The sequence below is a fragment of the Neolamprologus multifasciatus genome, chromosome 5 (assembly GCF_963576455.1).
Source record: "Neolamprologus multifasciatus chromosome 5, fNeoMul1.2, whole genome shotgun sequence".
Lineage (NCBI taxonomy): Eukaryota > Metazoa > Chordata > Actinopteri > Cichliformes > Cichlidae > Neolamprologus > Neolamprologus multifasciatus.
In genome coordinates, this window is record NC_140443.1 from 19,435,372 (window position 1) to 19,461,784 (window position 26,413).

The 26,413-nt window shown below is 39.2% G+C and overlaps 1 protein-coding gene across 9 annotated transcripts in view; it reads left to right on the top strand.

Moving 5' to 3' along the window:
• Positions 1-10,818: 10,818 nt before the first annotated feature.
• The window catches only part of cacna1da (calcium channel, voltage-dependent, L type, alpha 1D subunit, a), a 56,899-nt gene continuing 41,304 nt past the window's right edge, over positions 10,819-26,413 (top strand). For 3 of the 9 annotated variants that reach the window (XM_085158439.1, XM_085158442.1, XM_085158444.1), the window contains exons 1-3: positions 10,820-11,242; positions 13,129-13,594; positions 15,369-15,474. In XM_085158439.1, the coding sequence (XP_085014565.1) occupies positions 13,275-13,594; positions 15,369-15,474 (426 nt within the window). In that variant the 5' untranslated portion in view covers positions 10,820-11,242; positions 13,129-13,274. Of the gene's footprint in view, positions 11,243-13,128; positions 13,595-15,368; positions 15,475-26,413 lie in introns of all 9 variants that reach the window. The other 6 variants (XM_085158440.1, XM_085158441.1, XM_085158443.1 and 3 more) reach the window with 4 other exon arrangements.

Here is a 26,413-nt window from a genome sequence, read left to right on the forward strand (position 1 = left end):
GGTTAAGCGATTTGTGGATAAAGAAAAAGAGGAAATAACTGTGTCTGTTAACATTCGAGATTGAAAGAAGATGACAGGGATAGCTCAGTAGGTAGAGTGATCAGAAGAATCCACTGAACGGCTACCCTGAGGTACCCCTGAGCAAGGTACTGTCCCTGCACACTGCTCCCCGGGCGCTGGATTGGTGGTTGCCCACTGCTTCACTGAGTGAATTGGTTAAATGCAGAGAAGTCATTTCCCTACGCGGATTAATAAAGTATACATTACATTGATAGTGCTAAAAATGTTTCTTATTTTATATTCAAAAACACTTCCCCAGGCCGATGGCTTCCATCCAAGCCAAAGATGTGAGTCTGTCGAGGAGACTGCCTCAGAGTACTTTGCTCTGGAGTGTTTCATCAGACTGCAAGGTGTTCAAGACCATGTTAATCATGCTGGTGGATGCTTGAGTCAGGAAGGTAGATGGAAGGAAAGGAAAAATCTTTGAAGGTGGTTACATCAAGACAGAAGCTTACACCTTTTCACTTTCCAGCTAGCCATCCAGATATTAATGATGCTGAAAAGAATGATGGGGATTAACTGTATCATTTGCAGGAAGACTCTGATAGACCTCTGGAGGATCTGCGGGGAGCCAGCTAAATTTTCATCTGCAAATTCTGACACCTCCCTCCAGCCCTACAGCTTCATTGTCAAACTCTATCCACCCAAAAGCAGTGATTTAACCTTATTGTTATTCCTCTCCACCTCTGCCAGACTCTGATAATACAATGGAGGACTCTCAGCTACCTTCAGGTCAAGGTTCCTCACCTCTGTTTACAGATCTACCAGCTCATCCACTTCATCGTTTTTATTTTACTGTGGTAAAAGAGGAAGATCCGTGTAGCTCCACAGTGTAGTGATTTACATATTTCTCTTACAGTTTGTTCCTGGGAGGAGGCACAAATTCATTTGGAGTTGTGAGAAGGGAACCAGTGTAAAAACTCTCATGGAGCTACATGGTGTGGTGACCCATTGTGAAAACTACAAAGCCCCTTTTCTTCTTGAAGAGGAAGACCCTGCTGGAGGATTTGCTGGAGATTTTGATACTTTGTGCACTGTATAAAGTCTGCATGTGGTGATAAAAAACAAAAACAAGATTAAAACTCTTGAAGCATTAAACCAATCAGGAATCATTTGTATTATTATAACAACCTCTCTTATCGTGTTGTTCAGAAAGCTAATCTATACTTTTGTTGTTAAAATGTTACGTCTCAACCAAGTACTGAATGCTTTTTTATATTTTAGTAGTGTGTCACACAAACAGCAAATATTGTCAAAAAAGTAAGAAATCTTTGGGGGTGCTTTGATTCATACCCCCAAAAATGGGCTAAAATCACCCCTGATCTACAGCCTTTGCGAACAGCATCTGACAGACCTGTAATTATGGGGAGGGTTGTCCTGCCATCTAGAGGAAAATCTTTGATATCACACTGGTCTATTTCTACCGATTTCTACCGTATGAACCGATAGCGTCTTGGAGACAAATCAATACTCGGTGCACTCTTTTGTCTGCGATATTTTGGTGGGGGACCTGAACCTGAAGTTCAGGTGTAGGGGGCAGGGTGTAGACCAACTACATTTTACAACATATAAGCCCATGTTACATTTGCTATTAAGACTGGAACTTAATATAACTATTATTATTAGATATTACTAAACAACACGGTAAGCTTAAATTCGAAAGGATGACTCCTTCTAGAAGAAAATCATTTTACTTAGCAGCCATATCAAAACATATGTCAGCACTTATAATAAATTATAATTAATTTGAAGCGTTTTCTAAATTAACTTTCATTTCAAACTTCAAATGGACATAAAATGTGCAGAATATTCAGTCAACCCTGATACAGACTGTCTAAATGTTTGCTCGCTTTGCACAGAAATAATTTTAAAAAGCATCTCTCCTGGTAGATACACTTTCACCATCTTTCTATCTAAAGTTCTCTCATAAATGTCATTTCAGAATTGAGAGCCACGTCTCTCTGTTATGTCTCTCCCAGTATTATCATTTGTCATTATCATAAATGTGCTTTTATAAAATGTTTTAGAATATGTATCAAGCAGAAAACTTCAGCAACACATTACACATACAGATATAATAAACAAATGCAAAATGATCAGCATATGTAAGCTTTCAATTTCTGTTTTGATCAAATGGCACTCACTAAGCAGTCTTTACCTTAAAAATTCCTTGGAAATGCAATCACTGTACCCTAAGCTAGCACAGGAAGTGCGGGTCATACTACACAGAAACAGTTTGTCATGTGCTGATCTGTAAAAACAGCTCAGATTTTGAAATGATGGCTCCCAAGGCATCTGAGTAACTTCGAAAGAGAAACAGTGTAACTGCCAATACAGTAATTTCTAAAGTTACTCGGATTACGCTCACCCCATCTCTGCAGCGCTAGCTAACGGCACGTCTGAACCGTGAACGCACCACAGCGGTGAGACGGGAAAATGACGCATGCAGGCGGGATCATGTGGTCATTTAACGGTCTCTGTGGCATCAGCTGAAAGAACCACCGGACAGCAGCTCATAAAAGCTGAAATCGCTCGACAGGATTTTGTATTAAACTGTCAATCAGACTTCCTTACTCATTAACTGAGTTTCACTTTGAACCCGTTTGTATATTGGATCATGCAGTATTACAAAAAGGATAGAAATATGGAAAGACTGTCCATCGTTATTTCTGAATGTTTTCGTGTGTACAGTATGCAATATGCAGATATCAGAAAATAAGTTTATAATTAACTCAATATATTGAGCAATTTTATTTAATTTTTTTAGTTGAAAAGATGAAAATAATACTGACACGTGCCAAAAAATGTGTGTGTATGTGTGTATAGGCTTCAGCAAGGCATAATGTTGCAAATGCTATATGAACAGTCATTATTTTCCAGTACTCCATTTTGAAAGTCCTTTCGTCACAGCCAAGAGTATTCTAAACATTAGACACCAGAGGACACTGTCTCCCCATAAATGTTGTATGAATGTAACCAAAAAAAATGTTCCTCTATACTATTGTTATACTATAACAGCCAGGGGTGTTATAGTGGGGGAATCATTAGAAGAATAACATATTTATTCAAAGATAAATTATTTGGTCACTTCACAGAGAAACCAAACAAGTATTTAGTAACTCCAACAGGATCCAAACAAACTGAAGTGTGAGCTGAGAGTGTAACTACTACAATTGATCAGCCCCTCGACTGTCCCTGTTTCATTTTTCACTTGATCTTTACAGTCATCAGATGATCTCTATGGATTCCTTCGCTCTTCTGTAGCTTCGGAGTCAGGTCTCAGCACCTGTGCATTCACAGCCAAGCTGATGCCATCAGTTGAGCCTCCTACTGCTATCCTGGTTCCACCGACGTTGTCCTTCTCTCAGTTTCCAGCAACTCCTCTGGGCTCCTGGGTCCTGTCAGAAAAGCTTTGCTTCACAGGGCCCCACAGGTGCCAGCCAATGGTGGCATGGGAAGACAACACCACGTGGTGATGTTTAGCCAATGTCTGACACCCACAGTTGCACTCTTCCTGGAGGGAAAGTACATTCAGAGATCATAAATGTTTCTATTTTTAATCTCTCTGGCAGAAAAAGAGGAGCAAAGCCACCACTTTTGAAACAATGCCTTTAAATAACACACAACATGTGTGTGGTTGCACGAGCACAAAGCAAAAAAAGAGATTCATCATCGTTGGCTTTGAATGCTTAATGGCATAGACAGAAGATACAGATGTACACACGTATACAGATCAACATACGTAATGTGCATATGTACTCAGGCATGCTGACATATGAACACGAGTACACTTGCACACAAATTATTCTCACATTCATATATATATATGTACATATATTGCACACACAAAAATGTTGGTGCTTCTCTTTAATACCAGTCGTTCCTTCAGGCTTGAGCCTTTTCCACTCTGCTCTTATCACTCCATTTCCTTAAAACATTCTGCAGTCACCATGATGACATGGTGCTTGCCCTTCTATCAGAATGCTGCCTGTCACTCAAAGGTCCCACCCATTGACAGTGCATGATACAAAAGCATGGCATTTGTGATTGAATTATTAACAGAGCACTCAGTCATTCAAATGCTCAGGACAGGATTTGGTAACCACCCTGTGAGTGGTCTGGGTTGGGCTGAGATTATATATGCAACAAAAAAAAAGTGGAAATCAAAGAGATGTCAAAGTATATCCATATCACATTGGTGCTATAGTTTATTGAGACAGCTGAAGCAAATAGTATTCAATGAGCAATTTAAAGAAATATAAAGGTTTGAGTGAAGAGCTTTAGCTAAGCAGACAAAGTGGATGAAGAAAAACAACAAAGAGGGACGAAGATTCATAGAGGAGAGTGTGTGAGCAGGGGTTAAGGCTGAGCGTGTGTTGTGGGCTCAGCAGCGAATTTGACGATGCACTGGGAGAACAGCTGCGCTGCAGGGCTTTCAGGCTCCATCACTACTGCTCTCCTTCAAGCAGCTCCACCAACACACTCCCTCTCTTACACACAAATGTACACACAGCGCTCATAAACATCACAAAAGCACTGATTGTTGCATCAGTGCACATGAACGTGCTGCAATCGCCAGGTTTTCAGACGTATGTGGTGAAATTTAAAATACTTTCAAAATTCCCAAATTTTCTTTTACTGGGAATTTTTACTGCGGCCAGGATTAAACTGGAATAGAAAGAAAATACCAGTGAGGCAGCTTATGAGCGCTAGAAAAGGCCCCCTTAAGGTATATATGGTATAACAAATTTAACTAATTGAATGAGAGACATAAAAGGCATAGAGTAAAAGCTAAGTGTATTAAAATTTAAATAGAAAAGTAAGAGCTTTTACACCATGAATTGCAATTGAAAAACTACCTTCAGAGATCGCCCATACACTACATATTCAGTCCAGCAACAATGAGAGCATGAGGCATGTTCTGCAGGTAATTTTATTTTGCTGCTTTTCCTGTACGTGGATGAAACACTAAAGACAACATCTCAATATTGGCAGGGAGATTAAAACGTCACTGTCCCTTTGTCTGGCAGTGTAATAAAAAAATGGTTGAAGTTAAACTAATTTTTTCGCGTGACGCATGGAAAGTATTAAAAGGGTCAGTTTTTCTTAAAAGTTCATTTTGGTTGGGAAAGTTTGGTGGTGCAGAGGAGCAGATGAAATTAAGGGGTGTGGGGGAGAGAGAGAGAGAGAGAGAGAGAGAGAGAGAGAGAGAGAGAGGCAGATTGGGCCAAATAGCAACTGTGGTCCATTGGGGGCCACTGCAACCTCCGTCTGTGTTTTTATTCCATTTTCAGTAATTTTGAAGGAGACTAATTTGAACACATTCTCACTAAAAACATGGACGTGCTGTTATATGCTCAGTGCTTTTCCAGGTGAGTGAACCCTACAACATTTAACTATTATTTCCACCATCTTCACTACCATACGGTTGTCTCTGCAGGGATTTCATCACTACAGCGAAGCCAGGTTCTTTCTGGACATGAGGCGAAAAAGAAGAAGAATGCTTTGTATGGGTAGAGTTTAGTTAGTACTAAATCATTACACAAGTAAAGTCAAATAAAGCCCCCACTGCCAGCTGTTAACATACAATATTGTAAAACACTGATTGTTATTTTTGTTAAAACATGGGAAGCAGTTAGTGTCATGATTCGGCTGTATGCAGGCAGGAATTGGACCCAAACGCAAACTCACTGGAAACAGGACTGAACTCAAAATGGCAGCTTTTATTGCTGAACACAAAACTCTACAAAACCTAAACTGGGAAGAATGTAACAAAACACACACAGCATGAGGGAGATCGCAACACTGACACAGGGAAACACAGGGCTTAAATACACCGGGAAATAACGAGGGGAATGAGACACAGAAGGGAGAAATTGGACATAACGAGACCCAAGGGAAGCGAAACTCAATACATTCACGTAGGACACAGACTTTCAAAGTAAAACAGGAAATGTAACATAGATGCAGACTTAACTAGGGGAGACAGAGCAACTAAGAAACACAGAGAACAATAACAAGGAGACACAGAGGGCAGCTACTCAATACTCAGAAAACTAAAGAGAATACAAGAAAGCCAAACTAAGACACTAGACTAAAGAATAAACTGGGGCAACAAAAAGAACTAAGATCATAATACAAAAACTCAGAGACACAAGAAACTCAAACGACGACAACCGTGACAGTTAGTCTGTGTGAGCTTTGCACACAGACTAATTTCTCACAAATGAAAAACTTAACTTGTGAGTAACAAATACAACCCCACTTTTTTAATCAGTATAAAAGAGCAGAATATAAATATGACACATTGTTTTACAGATTGCTATTTCTTGGCTGGATGCAGCGATTCCTTAAAGTCTGTTCACTATACTTCACAACGATACATGTATGTAATAAACAAACAAGATATAATGTTGATTAGTCAGCATTTCAAATAGAGGCTGGCTTCTATCCAAGCAATTCCCCTACCAGTCTCTGTTTTTTATGCTAAGATAAGCTGTTCTTTCCAACTTCTTTTTTTAAAATATAGATAAGAGAAAGGTATAAATATTATTATCTAACTCACAGAAAGAAGAAAAAAAGGATAGTATTATTATATTTTCCAAATTTTCACATGCCTAAATACCAGTTAATGATGTTGTTGTCTATAAATTGGAGTAAACCAACTGAATCATCTCCTTTGTCCTTTCTATGGAACTTTTTTCCTTTAATGTGTGACATATTTGTCCATACTATGATTACATTATCAACAATGTATGATGAATAAAGTGACTTTTAAACAAACATTTGTCCTCAGAACAGTTTGGGATTTAATTACCAACACACACACACACACACACACACACACACACACACACACACACACACACACACACACAAACACACTACTCTTCTATATGTAAATAATTCAAGATGATTCTAGAAGGAACCATTATCCTTATCAGACAGGTAAGCTGATACAGTACCCCGTCCCTGCCTCCTCACCCAGGTGTATTTTCCCCCTCACCAACTGCTGCTGCAGTTAACTCACTGACTACTCCAGCGGGGACGAAGAGGGGCTTTTTCTGCTCTTTGTTGTACACTGGAACATGTAGGTGAGACGGAGGCCTCCATCAGCTGTTAGCAGGTATGACTTTGTAACACCATACTGAGCTGTTTGTGCAAAGGGAATGTAGCTATTATTTCAGACTCCATTTTCATGTTGTCTATGGGATGTTACTGAAGGAAATTTGGTGAACAGTGAATGTGGTTGAACTGAGATACCTACACTTTTATATTACATTACCACTACCATGTCTCATTTTACTTATTCATAGCTACTGCAAAGGAACCTGTATATAGTCTCTGAAATTAAAATTAAGACAAAAGTTGTTAAATGGTCTTCTATGTATAACAGATACAAGTGTTTTGTGATACTGTTGTGTATGCCAGATGGAGTCTTTACTTAATGATTTTAATGATGATACTACACCTGTATAGGAGGTATATATCTTTTACAAAACAACAGAAGGTAGTGAATTGGAATCATAATGCATAATGGTAAGAATCTTGCTAATGTCAGTAACAATATTTTTAAGTAAAGCATTTGCTCAAATGTTTCTGTTAACGATTTTTAATCTCACTCAGAGAAAAAAATCTGTAGCAAAGCAAAATAAGGTATGACTCATCCCCTTGTTACGTAGCACACATGGCTGAAAGGAAAGTGTTTTGTATGTTTGCATACATCTGGAACATTCGGTTATTTGCTCAACAGCTGTAATGGGAGAGAGGTAGGTGTTACAACTAGATCAGGCTAGGTGGTGTTGACTTACTTTCTCATCATGAAAACATGCAACATACTGTCAGTGAAAAGGAATCACACTCGCTGACTTCGGCAGGAGGTCTGTGAAAACAAATAACAGCAATAATTTATATTTGTATAGACGGTATACACAGAAAATATTTTTAAATCTCAAATAGTGAGCATCACTTTGAATGATTACCTTATATAAGTAGATGCAGTTCATTAAATTTAATTTGCACCCTCCAAAACAAACCCCCTATGGTTGCCAGAGTAAACATTCCCTTTGAGATATTATATAGCAGCACGTTAACAGTGCAGTATGTATTTATATATGCAACTAAGGTACATTTGTTATAAGGCTATTCTGTGTGAGCTATATCACATTCATCACATCTGTGAAGTGATAAATGCAAACCTTTTGGTTTTGGGAGATGAAGGGATCACAGATTTTATCAAAGAATGTAAATCATTGAGATCCTGCTTAACACCCACTTCTGAGAAAGAACTGACCACCTTTATGTCCCACTGCTATGCTTTTAGTGCTGGATTGTTTTAGAAGCCACGATAGGGTGCTTTATGGTTACAAAGCAAACAGGTTAATTAGTTCTGTGCTTAAATAACTATGGAAACAAATCACAGAGGATGGTTAAAGACCTGAATGTTTATGATAATGAATAGTTATTATAATTTAAGTGATGATGGAAAAAATGAATTATTGCAACATTATACAAAAAAGTTGTTTTCCACTGTTTTACTTCACTTCTTCTTTTAATAAGATGCTATAAGCATCACCTTCAGTCACCAGTAACTGTTATTTTTTATATATATGTTTAATTTTTTTATTCTGAAACACACACACACACACACATAATTAAAACACCCAAAATCTGATGCCAGCAACTTGTTTCCCAAAAAAAGGGGGATGTTGTGCTGCATTAGCTGTTCTTTCACACTGTGAGCTGTTGGAACAGCTGCTTTAGTTTTAAAAGCAAACATCCCACGGAGCACTGTTCATGTGATCATTCAGAAATGGAAGGAGTATGGCACAACTGTAAACCTACCAAGACAAGGCCGTCCACCTAAACTCACAGGCCGAACAAGGAGAGCGCTGATCAGAAATGCAGCCAAGAGGCCCATGGTGACTCTGGATGAGCTGCAGAGATCTACAGCTCAGGTGGGGGAATCTGTCCATAGGACAACTATTAGTGGTGCACTGCACAAAGTTGGCCTTTATGGAAGAGTGGCAAGAAGAAAGCTATTGTTAACAGAAAACCATAAGAAGTCCCGTTTGCAGTTTGCCACAAGCCATGTGGGGGACACAGCAAACATGTGGAAGAAGGTGCTCTGGTCAGATGAGACCAAAATGGAACTTTGTGGCCAAAATGCAAAACGCTACATGTGGTGGAAAACTAACACTGCACATCACTCTGAACACACCATCCCCACTGTCAAATATGGTGGTGGCAGCATCATGCTCTGGGGGTGCTTCTCTTCAGCAGGGACAGGGAAGCTGGTCAGAGTTGATGGGAAGATCGATGGAGCCAAATACAGGGCAATCTTGGAAGAAAACCTCTTGGAGTTTGCAAAAGACTTGAGACTGGGGCGGAAGTTCACCTTCCAGCGGGACAACGACCCTAAACATAAAGCCAGGGCAACAATGGAATGGTTTAAAATAAAACATATCCATGTGTTAGAATGGCCCAGTCAAAGTCCAGATCTAAATCCAATCGAGAATCTGTGGCAAGATCTGAAAACTGCAGTTCACAAACGCTGTCCATCTAATCTGACTGAGCTGGAGCTGTTTTGCAATAAAGAATGGGCAAGAATTTCAGTCTCTAGATGTGCAAAGCTGGTAGAGACATACCCTAAAAGACTGGCAGCTGTAATTAAAGCAAAAGGTGGTTCTACAAAGTTTTGACTCAGGGGGCTGAATAATTACGCACACCCCACTTTGCAGTTATTTATTTGTAAAAAATGTTTGGAATCATGTATGATTTTCGTTCCACTTCTCACGTGTACACCACTTTGTATTGGTCTTTCACGTGGAATTCCAATAAAATTGATTCATGTTTGTGGCTGTAATGTGACAAAATGTGGGAAAGTTCATGGGGGGCCAAATACTTTTGCAAGCCACTGTATGTGCAGAATCTAGTTCGGCATTGCTTTGCTGATATAGGCAAGACCTTTTCTGCTAAAAATGGCAGCATAAACTTGTATAAGTAGTTCAGCATTGATAGAGTCATTAAGCACATGCAAGTTTTCTCTGCAATGTACACTAACACAGCCATGTATCTGCTTAAATTCTGGCTTATAGAAACTCCAGTGAGACTTGTTTTCAAAAAGGAATTTAAATATTTTGGTCTGTCAGCTCAGAGGAAAGTTTTCCCACCTCCCCTCAGTCCATCTTAAATGTAAAGGTGGTGGAATTTATGGATCTTGTTTACATTTGCCACATTTTTTTTAATTTATTTTTTTAGCATGGTGGAGTTTAAACTTCCATTGTTGATCGAACAGTAAGCTATGTTTCTGGCAGTGGTTTTCAAATTTCCTGAGCCCATGCACTGCTTTTCACTGCAGAATCTTGTCTATACAAAGCTGACTTTCCGATTTGATTATAATATATTTTAAGGACGGCATTTTAAAGTTTCAGGTTTAATATGCTTTTTTTATATGAGCAGAGCGCTTAAATATTCGGAAGTCAAGTCATTTTTCAATTGGGTCTCAACTCTTGAAAGGGGAGTATACATACATGGGGTGGGAGTTTATTGAGCACCAGCAAGTTCTAATCGAGTAAATTATATGACTGACCCAGTTTATGACTGATGTCCTGCTATTTATTTATTTATTTTAATTTTCGGGGTTTCAAATGGAGTTCAGATATATTTGGTGGTACATTCTCATAAGACAGCCTTCCGAGGGAGTTAACAGGTTGTAATTAGTTTAAAGATAAGTTTATGTTCTGCAACAATATCCGGGAAGGAAAACTGAAAGGTGTCGCTTTGTTATTTATTTATTATTTATTAAAGAGGCGCTATCACTGGATAGCCCGCTTGACCCAGCAACGATCTGAAGTGTTTTGAACCATGAGTCGGAGGCAGGAGGAGGAGAGCTCGCTCTCAGCTGGACACTGGTTTCACTGTTGACTGGCTCCGTGACGATAAGCAGGCAGCAGACGAGGATGCTCTGTTGTCTGGTGCGCACTCTCCTGTCTCCAGCTCTCCACAATCACCATGGAAGAGCCTAATTAATGCACAGCCTCTCCGTGTCTCTCCCACTCCCGGAGCTGATGAATTTTAGAGCGCCGTTAGAGACGGGACCTGCGTTTTTCGCCCTCCGAAGCTCCGGACTCGGCTATCCATCGGAGAGGACCGCGACTGAATTATAAAGTCTTCAGAAAAGGTAGCTCACAGCGTGGTGCGGGTTCTGCTCCACAAACTGAAGTTAGCCTCTTAGCATAGCCGCGTTTTCTTGCATGCAGGCAATGATGTTTTTTTAAAATGTACATTTTATTATTGTCAGAGGACAGCAGATATTAAAGGCCACTTTCCTCTCGATGCTGTCCTGTTCTGTAGATTCACAGATCTGTCGCCTTGTCATAAACAATAGCCGCCACTGGTAAATTGACATGAATAGAGCTCTCCAGGGCTGATACCAGGCTGATACCTTTTCTGGTCATGTGGACCGTCCACTGTATTAGCCCCGAGTGTAAGAGCACCGCTGATTGAGGTTTGTTGTAATAACGTTGCCAGCTGTTTCTGATGGGCAGTGGGGACCATCTGACGGCTGTGCGCTGCTCAATTTTCACTATGAGCGCCCGGAGTCCAGCCTGTCATTTCACATCGCTGTGTTTTTTTTTTTTGGGGGGGGTGACCACGTCTTACCTTGGTGGTGTCCAAGGAGAAACACGAGGACGCTCGATGATGGTTATTTTGTCACGAATTGCTCATGGAAATGTCAGTATCTGTTTCCATCACGGTCGCACGGTCGACGACGTCGATGCAGCAGTGAAATTAATATCTAGAAAAATTATGCATTTAATACGCATTGTTCTCATTTTGAGCTTGCACTAGCCTTGGCTACATGAAGGCAGGAGCGTAGTGCAAAAAGAGATGTAAAGCAGCCAGTCTCGCTGCAGATGGTGTAGAGCCATGCATTACAATAATACACATATCACATTTTGTGTGTGTGTGTGCAATAAGAAGATTAGTTCTTCTTGGAGCATCACTGCAGTGTGACCTTTTTGTGTTTCTTCCTCTGCGGGCCTGCTCGCAGTTCAAGGACTTACACAGCTGATGTGACCAAGTGATGCCTGAGAGTGGCAGCTCTGAATTGTGGCATGTTGCTTTTATTTTTTTCCCCCCTTGTGAAATATGGTTATTTTTAGACAATTTGGGGCAATTTACTAATCCCAGACTTTGATCGTTACATCAAAGCCAATCAAAGCCTGCTATATTTGTTGAAGGTGATCAGGTAATTTCTCTGTTTGAGTTACTCACAGGACTGTGGAACCAGGATTGCTTATCAGAGAGGGAAAAAAATGGGTTAGAGTTTCACTGAGAATGTACTTTGGTATCTCATAGTAGTGTTAGATTAATTGCCATTCCTATCATAAATTATAAGACCTTATAATGTTGCAAACATTAATTATAGGCATGTATCGATATGGTTAATGCTCTTTTGTTTTAAACATCATTAAACTCCAATTGTTTGCAATTCCATTGGGAGCCCCTCCTGTGTTGTATATATGTTTAGTACACAGCAGATGACAGGGAAAAAACTGTATGCTGATTTAGAACTATTATTAGTCAGAAAAATTAGAGGTTATTCCTAACTGTCAGTACTGAATATAAACAAAGTTAAGGCATGGCAAAGCCAGCTTTATTTACACAGCAGGGGAAATTAGAGAAATGAAGACGAGAACAACATAAAAATAGTAGAATTAATGGAAATGCTATCGATCAATAATGTTTTAAAACAATAGCAACAAAAAAAATAATTCACAACATTCAGAAATAAATCATTCACTTTGTTCGGGGTGTATTCAAGCATCTAGGGTCCAATGTAATGGAGCTTTGAATGTATGTTGAACAGACTGTCAGAACTCCAGGTCCCAGGGTAACATGGATATGAGGAAGTAAAGCCATTCACAGTTTTGTATCCAGAAAAAGAACCTTAAAATCTTTACTTGTTCATACTGGATGCCTTTGCAGCAATTGAGGTAGGTTCAGTGTAATGAGCTTTGTGTTGTTACAAAAAACAAACTGTCTTCCTCACATTTTTTTCAGAGGCAAATTATGCCAGCAGCATCAGAGTCGGACGCCCTGGTGACTTGCCACCTCATTGGTCAGACTACTCTGCCCTCCTATAGTCTCCCGGTCTACCCTGGCAGATCCATGCTGCTGGATGCTCCTCACAGAGCCACGCCCGCACCATGAGCGCCAACGGGCCTGCCCCAGACCCAGCCCCTACCGCCCCAGAAGCCCCTCCCACCTCAACGACCGCCCCTGCTCCGGGTCCAGCCCCGGCCTCAGCCCCAGCACCGGCTCCCACGGCACCACCTGCTGCCCCCGCTCCACCTGCCCCAACATCCTCTACCATCCCGGTAGGTGCGTTGGCACAGAAGAAGCGGCAGCAGTATGCCAAAAGCAAGAAACAGGGCAGTAATGCCAACAGTAGGCCACCGAGGGCTCTGTTCTGTCTCAACCTCAACAACCCTATACGCAGGGCCTGCATCAGCCTGGTGGAGTGGAAGTATCCTTTTAAATGGTGCATGTGCATGCTTGTGTTTAGATTGGACAAAAGATCAAGGCTGATAAAAGAGTAGATATGGGCAAAGGAGGAAACTGTGAAATTTTGGTGTTTAGAGCTTTATGTAACACATGTAATTACGTATTACATCGAGTTATCTAATAGCCATTAATAATTGATTGTATCATTCAGAACTCTAAGTAATTTGATGATCATTGAAATTGTAAAATAACATCTCAGATAGAAGCAGTATGGCTGCAAAGTAGCAAAGTCTTTGTTTCTCTTCATATGAACGGGATAGTGCAGGATTTTGGGTCACTGTAACACAGAAGCACAAAAATGTTTGAAAATATGTTTGTATGTGTGAGAACAGGCAGCTTTAAATTTTTTATGACCCTTGATAGGGAAACAAATTTCTGCTGATCTTTTTCCTGATCAATAAAAACAGTGATCATTTTTGGTGTCTACAACTCTTGGATCTTAGCTACGATAATTAAGTAATGATTATTGATGACTGCCACTAAATGTAGACTTAGGTTAACTAAATAGTAAACAGATTAAATTTCTCATGGTTTACATATTGTCTGCTTATTTTGGAGCATTTTTGTGTTTAGTAAAGGTTTGAATTCAGTTTTTCTACTTTATTGATTCTGATGGAAAGTGAATACACTTAAAGTCACAGGAAAATAAGTTTTTATATTATCTTAAATGCTGATATATATATATATATATATATGTATTTTAGGTAGGCGCAGTGTAGCTAATGTGCTATTTGAAGCATGTCTCTCCAATAAAGACAGAGTGAACATTACCATGTCATTACGGGTGAGCTTTATAGACGAAGCAACTGAACCCTGGCACAGCACAGCTGTGGTGGTGTTTTTGCTAGAACAGATGCTTCTATCACAAAAGCCGTCAGATGTTATAAAGTAGATTGCTCAACATGAATCACAGAGATATATTCATAAGCCCTCTTTTCATGTTTGTTGAAAAAAAAGTCTCTGGGGATTGACTACCAGTACACTTTAGGAAATGCAGCTGTAGCCATATCAGGTGTCCCAAATTGCTCTGCATGGACTACGTGCAACAGCACGGCACAAGTGGCGTTAATTTCTCAAATGTTGTTGGAATAGGGTCGTTTTTTTTTTCTTTTTTATTACATTTTTGAATGACAAGAAGCTTAAATGTAACCTTTCAGGATTTGAAAATGAAAATGGAAAGCTAGAGTAAAATATGTCAGTGCTTACTGTAGTGGAGGACATAATGGAGGTGAATGCTTTTCCCACTGTTTTAAAAATTTTAGTCATAAAAATCTGGCACGGTTCAGCATTTCATTAAATCAGTGTAGCTTGTCATAAACCCTCTGTTGGGGCGGCAGTTGTTTTTTAGATGCAAGAGTTTTTCTTTCTTTTCCATTATTTTCCATCATAGTTATTTTTTACCAGTTTTTCCAACGTTTTTGTCTTTTTCAGTCACGTTATATGCATGTGTACACACGTGTGGCCTCATCAGTGCAAATTATATAAACCTGAAAAAGGGGGCAAAGTTAGCATTATTATAAAAACCATATAAAAACATTAAATGACAAATACATAAAAACAAATAAAAATAAATGACAACTAAGATTTATGAAACAAAGCTCTGTATTCTACTGTATAAGTGAAGTATTTCATTAAGTATTTTTGTTAGATACACAATTTAAAAAATGAGCAGTTTTTATCCATATAATTTATTGCTTCATCTCTCTGTCATCATTTTCCTTAACTTCCTCTCTCAGGCCATTTGATATCTTTATATTAATTGCTATTTTTGCCAACTGTATGGCCTTAGCTGTTTATATCCCTTTCCCTGAAGACGATTCCAACTCCACTAACCATGACCTGGTGAGTAGTTTGTGTAGCCAGTTTATGCATTTGAATTTGGTGTCTGTTGGTGTCTGCTACATACACATTGCTCCACATAGTAACAATATCAACTAATAATGTCAACTTCTTACTGTCTTCTTAATGATTGGATAATTAGTAAGGAATATAAAAAATATGATTTTTGCTGTATTTGTGATGAAACTGAAGGAAGATTGTCGAGTGCAGTGTATGCTGTACTCTTCTTGTCTGGTTAGCTTTCATCAGATTATATTATCATTAAGCTGTTTCACAACACATTATCAAACGTGTTGTTGCTTTATAATCCTCTTTAAGTATATAGATTGATAATATCATTCTTCTGAGATGAAGATACCAGAGGTTTTGCAGTAACAGCAGGACACTGCATACAGACAGTGTTTTCTGTGTATACAGTAGCTTTATTATTTAGCATCTGCCGTGCTTAGGAGAGAAATACTTAGACACCCATTCTCACTGTGCTTTATCATGTCATCATTTTCAGGTTTTATTCAGCGTTCTATTTTTAGAATTTTATCGTCATTGCACCACTCTTTGCACCTTGTGCATTTATGTCTGTATGATGAATTATGGGGGGCGTAGTTGTTGTAAGCATTGTTCCACAGCTGAGGATAAGTGGATTCTTCAAAGGCCAAACAGATGCATAGAATCTGCGATGCTCGCATGAACAGAGTTTGATAGCGTTTAGTGTGTTTTGAGTAGCGTGTCGAGTGAGTATGAAGACATGAAAGGATTTGAAAGCTCTATTTATGAGCAGAAACATGTGAGTGAAAGGTTATTGGCTTGCTCTAAATGACTGGCTAGAGTGTTCCTCTGACTGTTATGTTGCTGAACGTGCTGTGAAAGATAAGCTACAGCTCTGGTTAAAAGTGAGTTGGTCTACTTTAGAAAGGTGTGCTGCGTCCCAGTTTGACCTCCTGGAGGGTGACCTCGGGGTGTTTATTTACACAGCACTGCTACATCAGAGAAAAGTGGGCCATCTGGGATGTTACAGTGCCTGATACAGTATTATCTACCATATGCTGTCAAGTTCAGCTTGGAGTGAAATCCAAAAGTGGTCTATTAGAATCGTAATGGTGACAACTTGAAGAAACTGTTGTAAAAGAAAATACAGAAAAAGAGTCTAGAAATAAGTAGCATTTAGTTCCTCTTCGCTGAATATAAAAACATATTTTATTTGAAAACTATTGTCATTCTTTTGCATTGTGAATAATGATACAAAAAGGCTTTTTGTGAGTTAATTTGTGTGTGTTTGTCTGCCTTTATATCATAGAATATCTGTAATAGGAAAATGCTTTAATGACAGACCATACATTTGAGTTTTATTTGAGCATTGAGATAAACTACATGCAAATGAATGAGAGCTTCATTGTGCATTAGATGGCTGTTGAGCCAAACAGCTTTCAGGGACAGATGCCACCTACTAATATGTGTCTAGCTTCAAACTGTTAATGGACTGTGTGGCTGCTTTCTTATTTTGTACCAGTAACTTTGTATAGTGTCTATAGCTTAGATCTTTTTACAAATGCACCTTAATGCACCGTGAGCATCATGGTGGCATTTTAATCAGTTGAAAGTGTCTGAATTTACATATATGTGTGTTCCGATATGAATTAGTTTGGCAGCAAAGTCTGGGAACTTTTTAAATGTTGAGTTAAATGGTTACCAAATACTATTTGGGATACTATTTGCCACATAGCAGTTATTGTATGTGTCTTACTTCTTTATGTTTGTTGTCTTAACCTGCTATACACTGCTGTGTAATATTCATCACCGTCTTCTAGTGGTTTAGATAGGAGTGTCAAATTGGATTTATGAATGCACCCATTAAGAATTAACAAAAAACCTCAGTGCCTGTCAGGATCCAGGACTGAGTAGTACATTTATGTGGCTCTCATGCTTCATGAACAAGACCATTAAGCAGAGATGAGACGATGGGCTGATGAGTAGATATGAATAGATTTATCATGTATTGGTGTGCTTTCAGTAATTTTTACAGTTAGGGCTTTAACTTTTTAGACGTATAACTCTAACCTACTCTGTATTGAATTTATACAGAGGCTTTTTTAGTACACTATATAGGTTTTTTTTTTGCTTACAGCGGTTACACTGATTATTGCCCAGTGCTACACACAGCTTCGTCTTGCTTGCACAGGCTTTTGGTTTAATTCTGCAGAGGCAGCATATAATCAAATACTAGAGGGCAAATAATGCAATCTTTTCCTTTTCAGCATCGCTCGAACAATAGAAATCTTTATAGGGCAGGTGTGCCAGCTTGGCCTTGGTTGTTCTACAGAACTCACGCTGTAGTCACAGGAGGAGCACTAGAGAGAAAAACGCTGAGCTGGTTTTGTTGTAGCAGCCAGCAGGTAAGGCTGGAGTGAAGATTGCCATTTCACACTACTCTGCTCTGCAGCCTCACAGGTGGACTGATATGAAACCTGAGTTGCTGTGCTCAGAGGCTGATGTGTAAAGCACGGAACAAATGATATCCGAAAGCTGCGATAGCATGCAGGTTTTAATTCACTTACAAAGCACAGAGACACTAAAACCTGCATGCAATACGCTGCTGTGTAGATGTGTGGATGTGTAAACTATATTCAGGACAGTCCCTACATGTTCTGTTGAAATCATGAGATAAAATACTCAGTCTGTGCAATTGCTGCAAAGTCACAAAGTCACAGAGGCCTTTATAGCCTGAGTCTGCCCATCTTGTTAGTAAGGCTTGGTTAAATGCAGCAGCTCATTATAAATAGAAAGCAATTTTCTCCTCAGGCGGAACAGAGGGCATAAGATTGGAGTCTAGCTACCACCAGGAGGCACAAGTGAGTAACAGGATGTAGCCAGCACACAAATGCACACATGCACCGTGAGACCACAAACCCTTGTCAGGACCTTATAGTCATATTTTCATTAATCTCTTGCTTAGTTTGCTCTCTGACTGCTCTTCTTTGTTTAGTCATTTCACTTCAGTAATAAGAAATGTACACGTAACCCACCCTACACGTGACTGCGTCTCCTCCACACCCACCTTGTCCAAGGGACAGACAAATAGTCTGTGACCCTCCTGCCTTTGCTTTAAGGTCATTTCTGACTTATCTATCTGAGTCTCAACACCACAGGCAGCTCCTGCTGAAGGTAGCTGAGCAAAACAATGACCTTTTCACGGTGAATATGATTCATACAACTTATCCTTTGTCAGGCAACATGCAGTGAATTGCGTCTGGTATCAGGTAGTGTCTGTGCCCATATCCCTGTAATTGCGTAACTCTGGAGCTGCAGAGCTATTTATTTTACTGGGGACAAAAGGACACAAACATGTAAAGAGTCATTTGGATGCCAGCAGAGAATGATCAATTCTGACCAGTTTCCCTTTGGATGCTGTTACAATTTACTGTGCCACAATTTTTAAAATACAAATAAATGGTATAAGTTTGATATGGTATAATGGTAATGGTATAAACTGATGCCACATATGGCTTCAAATATACTACAGAATAACTAATCACGCAAATCCACCACCATGTATCCCCCTTAGCTTACATTCAGTCAGTTACAGCACAATGCAATGCCAACTCTACTAAAATCACATAGATATTTCACACAATGAGCAACATGTTTACAGGAACTAAAAGAAGAGAGGCTATTACGTGTGAAGTTAACATGCATGGGACTCTGTCCTAGGCATGAAATGTGCCTATTGTGTACCAGAAAATGAGCAACTATCAGCGTCATCATCAGTTCTGATGTAAATACGTACCAACAACTATCAAGGTGCCAAACTTGTGACCCAAAGCCAAATGCCTGCTGACTGATCACAATCATCAAGTTTTTCAGAGTGACAACAAGCCACTGAGAGGCATTCAGTGCTTCCTGTCAAATCTGAGGCACAGTACAGCAAAGTTTTCACAACTAATTATAATTTGAACATGTCTGGATTATTGTCAGTCTCACTTTTAAAAATCTTTTTACATGGCTGGAGATTTTAGAGATAATGTTTTGAATATTTTACACCAACACTTTCATTAGTGTGTTGAACATAATCATTGCACTTAGGTTCAAACTCCACTCCACTCCAATAGTACTGGTGGTTTATGATGTGTACAGCTTGCCTTTGTTATTATCAGCAAAAAGGCACTCTTAAAGACAGCCAATGATAGACAAACAAGGTAACTAAAATCATATTATCATCAAGCATGATAATAAAAACAACTAAATATGAATAATATACACTATTTCCGCTTTATATACGCAGTGGTTTTTATGGTATGTCTCAGCAAAAGAATGAAGTGGCCAATTTAAAAAAAAGTTATGGTCACCATGTGTCTTTATAGACCATATGCTGTTCACAATTATAATTTAACACAAAAAGTGCCAACGTGGGCTTGGAGGTGTAAAAGGTCCCACTATCCCTGAGCTTTTGGAGGGAGCTGAGGGAGCAGATGACAAGTATTGTATAGGAAGTGCTGCCAAGGTTCACATGTCAGTGTTTTAGTGGCATGTTGTGTTATAGAAGAGTGTAAATGTAAATGAAGCAGTCGGCTCTCTCTCTTTGTGTGCGTATGTGTGTGTGTAATGGCTGGCACAAGCAGTAACGCCTGGACCGTGGACTCCCATAGAGATGATTGTAGAAGTATGTGTTTAGTCACTTAACGTAGCTGCTCATTTGTGGCTCACACTAGCTCTGTCCCTGCTTGTTATCTTGAATGTGTAGTTTTGCACATGTGCCTAAGTGCGAGAGTGTGTTTGTCTGTGTGTGTGTGTTTGTGTGTGTGTAATTGAGGTAGAGATGGCGAGAGGCAGAGCTATGCTAGCTTTGTGCAAATGCTGTGTGACTGTGCAGCCATGATAATGTACAACAGCCGAGCATGTGCAAAGGCTATGCATCAAACAGGCCTTCTTAAAGGGGAAAACTGTTTTAGGAAATCATTTCTTATAAAAATATTTTCATCAAGATTGCATGAGGAAAAAGAGAAGTTGCCATTTGTTGTTTGCTGTCCTAAGCGTTTGTTGATTTGCTGTTGATGATAGATGATGATTAGAAATATAATGTGATGTATTTACATTTCTATTTGCATGTTACACTGACAAACTTTATACCAACCCTTCATAAGATTCATGAGATCCAAGAAAAGCTTCATGACCTCTCTGTTGAAAATGAGTGTTTGTGGTTTTATTTCAGTTAAAACAACGTTTTCATAAAAATATGTTGTCGTCCCTGGATTTTGTCGTAAAAATTTTACATGTATGTTTGTCAGTTTTGGACTCTTTATGTTTGGTTGTTCTCATATATGAAGTTTAGATTTTGGTGATGATTTTTGTTAATGTTGGATTTCTGTTTTGGGGCCTTGTCTATAGTATAATGTAAGACTTAGTTCTGGTTTCCATTTGCATCATCCTTTGTCTTATTTCCTTGTTCATGTCTTGGTTTCTCTGTGTTCACTTGCTATGTGTCAGTAGTTTATGTGCCATGTCTTTTGGCATTTTTTCTGTTTTATTTTGAAAGATAGTTTTCCTTCCTCTAATGTGTTAGTTTTGCTTCCTGTCTGACCTCCCCTGATTGTGTCCACCTGTTGTTGATTACTTTGACCTGGGTCTCATTCAGTGAGCGCTATAGTTCTGGCCGTGTATATACTGTATATGCATCTGTGTACCTCTTTGTCAAGTTTGCATCTCCCATGTTTTCCTAGGTTGTTTTGTGTTGTTTCCTGTCAGAAGCATTGTTGCTCTGTACAGGTCATGTGGTATTGTAGATAACTGCTGTAGTGTAAAAACTCAATCCTGTTTTTTTCCCTCCACTGAGCTGTAACTGTGGCGAGACAAACTACCTGATCTCTGACAGCAGCAGCATTTTCAAATGAGGAAATGACAACAGTTTTATTCAGCAGATACATCGCTGCTCAGCTGTGTGTCGACTGTGTAGCTTTAGGGAAAAGCTATCACTTATCTCTTATGCAACAAATATGTATATGTGTGTATATATTATTATGTTTCCTTTTTTTCTTTGTTGAGACATTCATTTTAGCAGTGTGGGTAAGATGACCTGTACAGTAGTGTTTTCCTTGGCTGAGTGACATCCACATCTCACACGCAACTCCTGTCCGCCCCCACAGTACTTCAGATACGCACACATAAGCTACACAAAAAGACACATTTATGTGCTGTACATACAAACACATGAACAAATACAAAAGAGAGCACAGGGCAGATGCGCAGTGCATTATGGTATTTCTTAGAGTAGTTGCCAGATTTCAATTTGTTGCATTCCTGCTTTTGTTATTCTTGTATTTGTAATTAGTAGTTAAGAAGTACTGAAAACGCTACAATATTTGAGAAAAGTATATGAATACCATATTACAAATATTCCAGTTTACTAAACATATGACCAACCGGTAATCTGATTACTGTCTTATTAAAAGATGTACCTGATAAACACTTGAACAGCCATCCCAATATAGACTGCACACTCAAGCACCGATATTTACTGTGAAAACCTGCAGGAGTAGGCGGTGAAAAAGCACTAAATATTGGCTGCCCTCACCCCCCTGGCTTGGCTGGATGGCACTGACTGATCTATACAGACAGGGGAAGGAAAGAGAGATGTAGAGGGCGTGGGGGAGGGCGATAGCGGGAGAGTGTATGTCTACTCAGTGCAGAATCAGATCCGTAATGACACTGTAATGTTTCTTTAAGATTCGAGAGATATCTGCTCTCAAACTGTCCCGTAGCTGGTAACTGTGGAGTTTATATTTGGACGGAGTGTGTATACCCTATATTGTTCTACATATGACATACACTCAAACATGGACTCAAACATGCATATTTATTCTCTGATTTCCATCTGTGGGCTCACTGTCTCATACTCAGATATTCCTACAGGTACATATACAGTAGAGACATTCAGGTACTTATGAAAACAGAGCAAACAGCAAATTAAATGTGCACTGCACATGTTATGTCAGAGGAACCTGCACATATTTTCAGTCTAATTGTGACCATTTTCAACACATCTAGAGGTTTAAAGTTAAATAAAAAAGTTTAACCTTGGTTTATGTCATCATCTTTGTGGAGATTCCTGATTTATTTTTGATATATTTTTATTCCAGTCTTATGTTCCTGACTCCTAACTTATTAGCCTTCGTCTTGATGATGTGGTTTGTGTGTTCCTCCTCAGCGGTCTTGACTCTCCTGCCGAGCGCTGCAGTATGAAGCCAATGGGGTGGTGTTGGCAAACATTTTAGAAGAAAAGTAAAACTGCAACATTACAACAATATGAAGCAATTAAACACATAATACAGTCTAACACCAATGAGGTTGAAGAATATCAGTGCGTTAGAATAAAGGTATTAAAAGCTTTGTATAAATGTGTGAGCACTTTAAGTGCTTTGGTCAGTAAGACTGTAAAAGACTATATTAAAAAAGTCTAGTCTATTTAAAGTCGGGACAGAAAACTGGCAAAAATGCTGACTGTGTAAGTGGACAGACTTCTTAGTATAACAGCTCTATGATTAAGACATAGGGGAATCTGATGAATTGTGATTCTTATTTTATTTAGTTAATATTTAGGTGCGGGTAAAACATTTTCAGCTTTTATTTTTCAGCTTAAGAATCTGAATAACTGACCAGTTAGTAGGCTAAGATTTTGTGCCTGTTTTTCTCTAACCTGCTCCAGAGTAGGTCTGCACCAGAAGTTGCTGTGGTCATGTAGTGCATTAAGAAATAAACTGTCTTCTGGTTAAACCCAAGATTAACCATGAAGTTGCCTTGATAACCCCAAATCCTGCTTCGTAGTAAAGGTCTCAGGTTGTGACAATTGGTACTTAAGTATTTTCCATAATGTTTACAATGTCACCAGATAACAGGTCAATAACTGTTTTCTGTGTTTCGGTCATCTCCGTAATTTTTCCTTTAATTGTTTTGATCTGTTGCTCATACCAAGGCTCATACTGAGGCTGCTGGCCCGTGCCTGGCTAGCTCTGAACTCTGGATCACTTTAGCTGCTTGTCCTTTGTTAGCTTCTTTAAAATGTTCATGTTAAGCTAGGTAGGTGAAGTGTAACAGTCTGATCTGATTTGTTGTTATGAATATTTTTGTGGTGGTCTCCGTGTACTTTACTTTAGTGAAGTTTGTGTTGTTACTCACAGTGAAGGGTTCCAAGCTCAAAACATATTACTGTGTGGCTGCGCGTGAGTCAGCGGTTTTCGCCATGTGCGTATGAAAACAAAGGCACTGCGCATGCTCGTTTTACCCATATTCTATCGCTATATTTAATTTTCTTGTCGTTGCCCAACATTATACCGGTATTACCGTGAACGGTATGATATGGCCCAGCCCTACTTTTAGGGGTAGTATGGCAGGTTTCTAGGGTATATAAAGATTACTGTTATTAATATTTCACCTTCTGTGCAGTCTCAAAACCAAGCTAATGATCTATAAGCTCTGTCTGTTTAAAACAAAGACAGAAGTTAGAGGGGTATTTCTGTCTATCTTCTTCCAAAATGATGCATGTTGATTGGTTGCTAGGCTGCTTTGTTAAAACTATGTATTCATTCAAGAGCAATTTCAGATTTAAATATTAAGCCACAGTGTTTTAACAGCATAGACAAAATTGCACAACAAGCTTTATGTCTTTAATTTTGTAAATCTAGATTTTTGTCATTTCTGTGTGAAGTCTAGAGAAAGCTAAATTGCAGCTCATGAGCATTGCGGACAGGCCAGTCTGAACTGTTAATAGGTTCACATTACTGCTGTCCACCTGGCTCAGTCATATGGCGTGTTATGTAGAAGAATGCATGGTTCAGTGGGTTAGCATCATATGTCATATGGTGAAGGGAGCTCTGTGAGATGAAGTGAGCTGTGCCTGTAGACACGAACACTCACCCTGTGGCAGAGAAAGGCCAGTTGGGGTTGTTGCTGTGGGACTTGAGGAGGAACTTGTGTTATATCGTGTAGTATCCTACTCTAAGTTTATTGCTTTTGCCGTTACGGTGCATTTTTGAGTCTAAATATGCAAAGTAAGCATGTGTAAGCACGTGTGCTTTATGTGTCGTGATATACCTAAGAGGATGGCAGTGACGTAAACTATTAACTACATATAACGTTCATAAACTGTATTAGACGAGGAAACATGCTACAGTAAGTGTCTTTACAGCACAATAAGATGAGTCAGAGATATTTATGGTCATTCCCAAAGGCCTCTTTCCTTGCTCTCTTTCTCTTATTGTCTCTCTCCCTCTTTCTATTTCTGCTACCGTTGCTGATGAATGAATAAATTGCTGGTTAATTGAAAGGGAACGGTTATCATTTGCCATTATATTTAACATGCTTTCACAAACCAGGAAGTGGTAATTTTCACACACTTACTGTGGCCCTGAAAGCTTAAATTATTCTGATAATGTTAATAATGGGTGTTTTTAATATACAGTCATTGCTAAATAGCTAGTGATGACCACAGAGTAGAATACACACACACACACACACACACACACATATATATATATATATATATATATATATATATATATATATATATATATATATATATATATATATATATATATATATATATATGAGAATGACATTGAGAATTGACATTCTCAATGTCATTCTCAGATGTGTCCATATCAGGGTAAGTGTGTTGCCTGCTTTAAAGCATATGATTTGAGTTTTATTTATATGTTTTTGCTAACCAACAACAGAAAAATGCAAGAGACCGCCTCTCTGTTTGCTGCCTCTAAAATTGTTCAGTTGTCTCTCTGTCACTTTCCTTCCATCCTCACATGAATCGTTCTGTTCTCTCTGCTCCCTGTGGCCTCAGCGTGCTCTGTCATAGAGGCAGCGGCCGTAAGCTTAACTCAACCTTTTACTTCAGTAACAAAGACGCCCATGTCTCTTATTCTGGGCTAAGTGCTTCTCACAATCTGCAGTAAACTGTTGGGAAAACGAGCCCTGCAGCCCACAGTACCCCTGCATTTATCGTGTCCACAGAAAAGGGATTAAAGACTCCCTTGGGCAGACGAGGTTATTATGTATATTACAGTATGTGTGCATGCATGCATTTTTCTGCATTGTGTTTAAAGTTAAGTTCCTGCCTGTGATACATTTAGTGCAGTGCTGTACTGATTGGCAGATATTTTGAATGCCAGCCTCTGTGCAGTTTATGCTGACCTGCCAAGCTTGAAAAATGCAAGGAGCTTCTTTCTGATTTCACATCTTAGCAAAAGGTGCGAGGACTCTTTTAAATGGTGCCATGTCACCTTTTAGTGTGTTCACCCCCATTTTCACAAACATCTCACTGTCTAAAATGCACATACTACCTTTGCCCGCCTCTGTTGTCAGATCCACTCCCAGTTGACCTCAACCTGATAGCTTAATGTTCCTGTGTTCTCTCTGCCTTTGAAACAACCGGAGAAAGGCGCACTGCTGAGTTACATCACTCGTTCTAATCTGTATATACCCTCTAAAAACACAGATTTTGTTCAGAGTGTGTTTGTCCCTTTTTTAACCTCTATAGCTCTCTGATACATTCATGCCTTTCATTCCAAACTAGTCAATTGGTTTTAACCATTTTAGCATGGCTCTTACTGGCTCTTTTGTAGATTTGCCCTTTTTTAGTGGCACACAGTGGTCACAATTTTATTTTAATTTTGCATATTCAAAGATACATTCCAGGCACTGAAATGTTTTCAGGATTATAGGTGACGCTTACACAGGAGATGCCATTTCCATGGGATTTATGTTGATTCCACATACAAAAGTTGTCCAAGTTGTTACAAGAAAAGTTAATCACTGTGTTTGGTCACTGAATGGCTGTGAACAGGCAGCCACACAATGTCCACTTCATACACTGACTAGTATTACCAACACTTAGAAGCTGTGAAACTTGATGTCTGCATATCTATGTTGCAGGCAAATCAGGAGT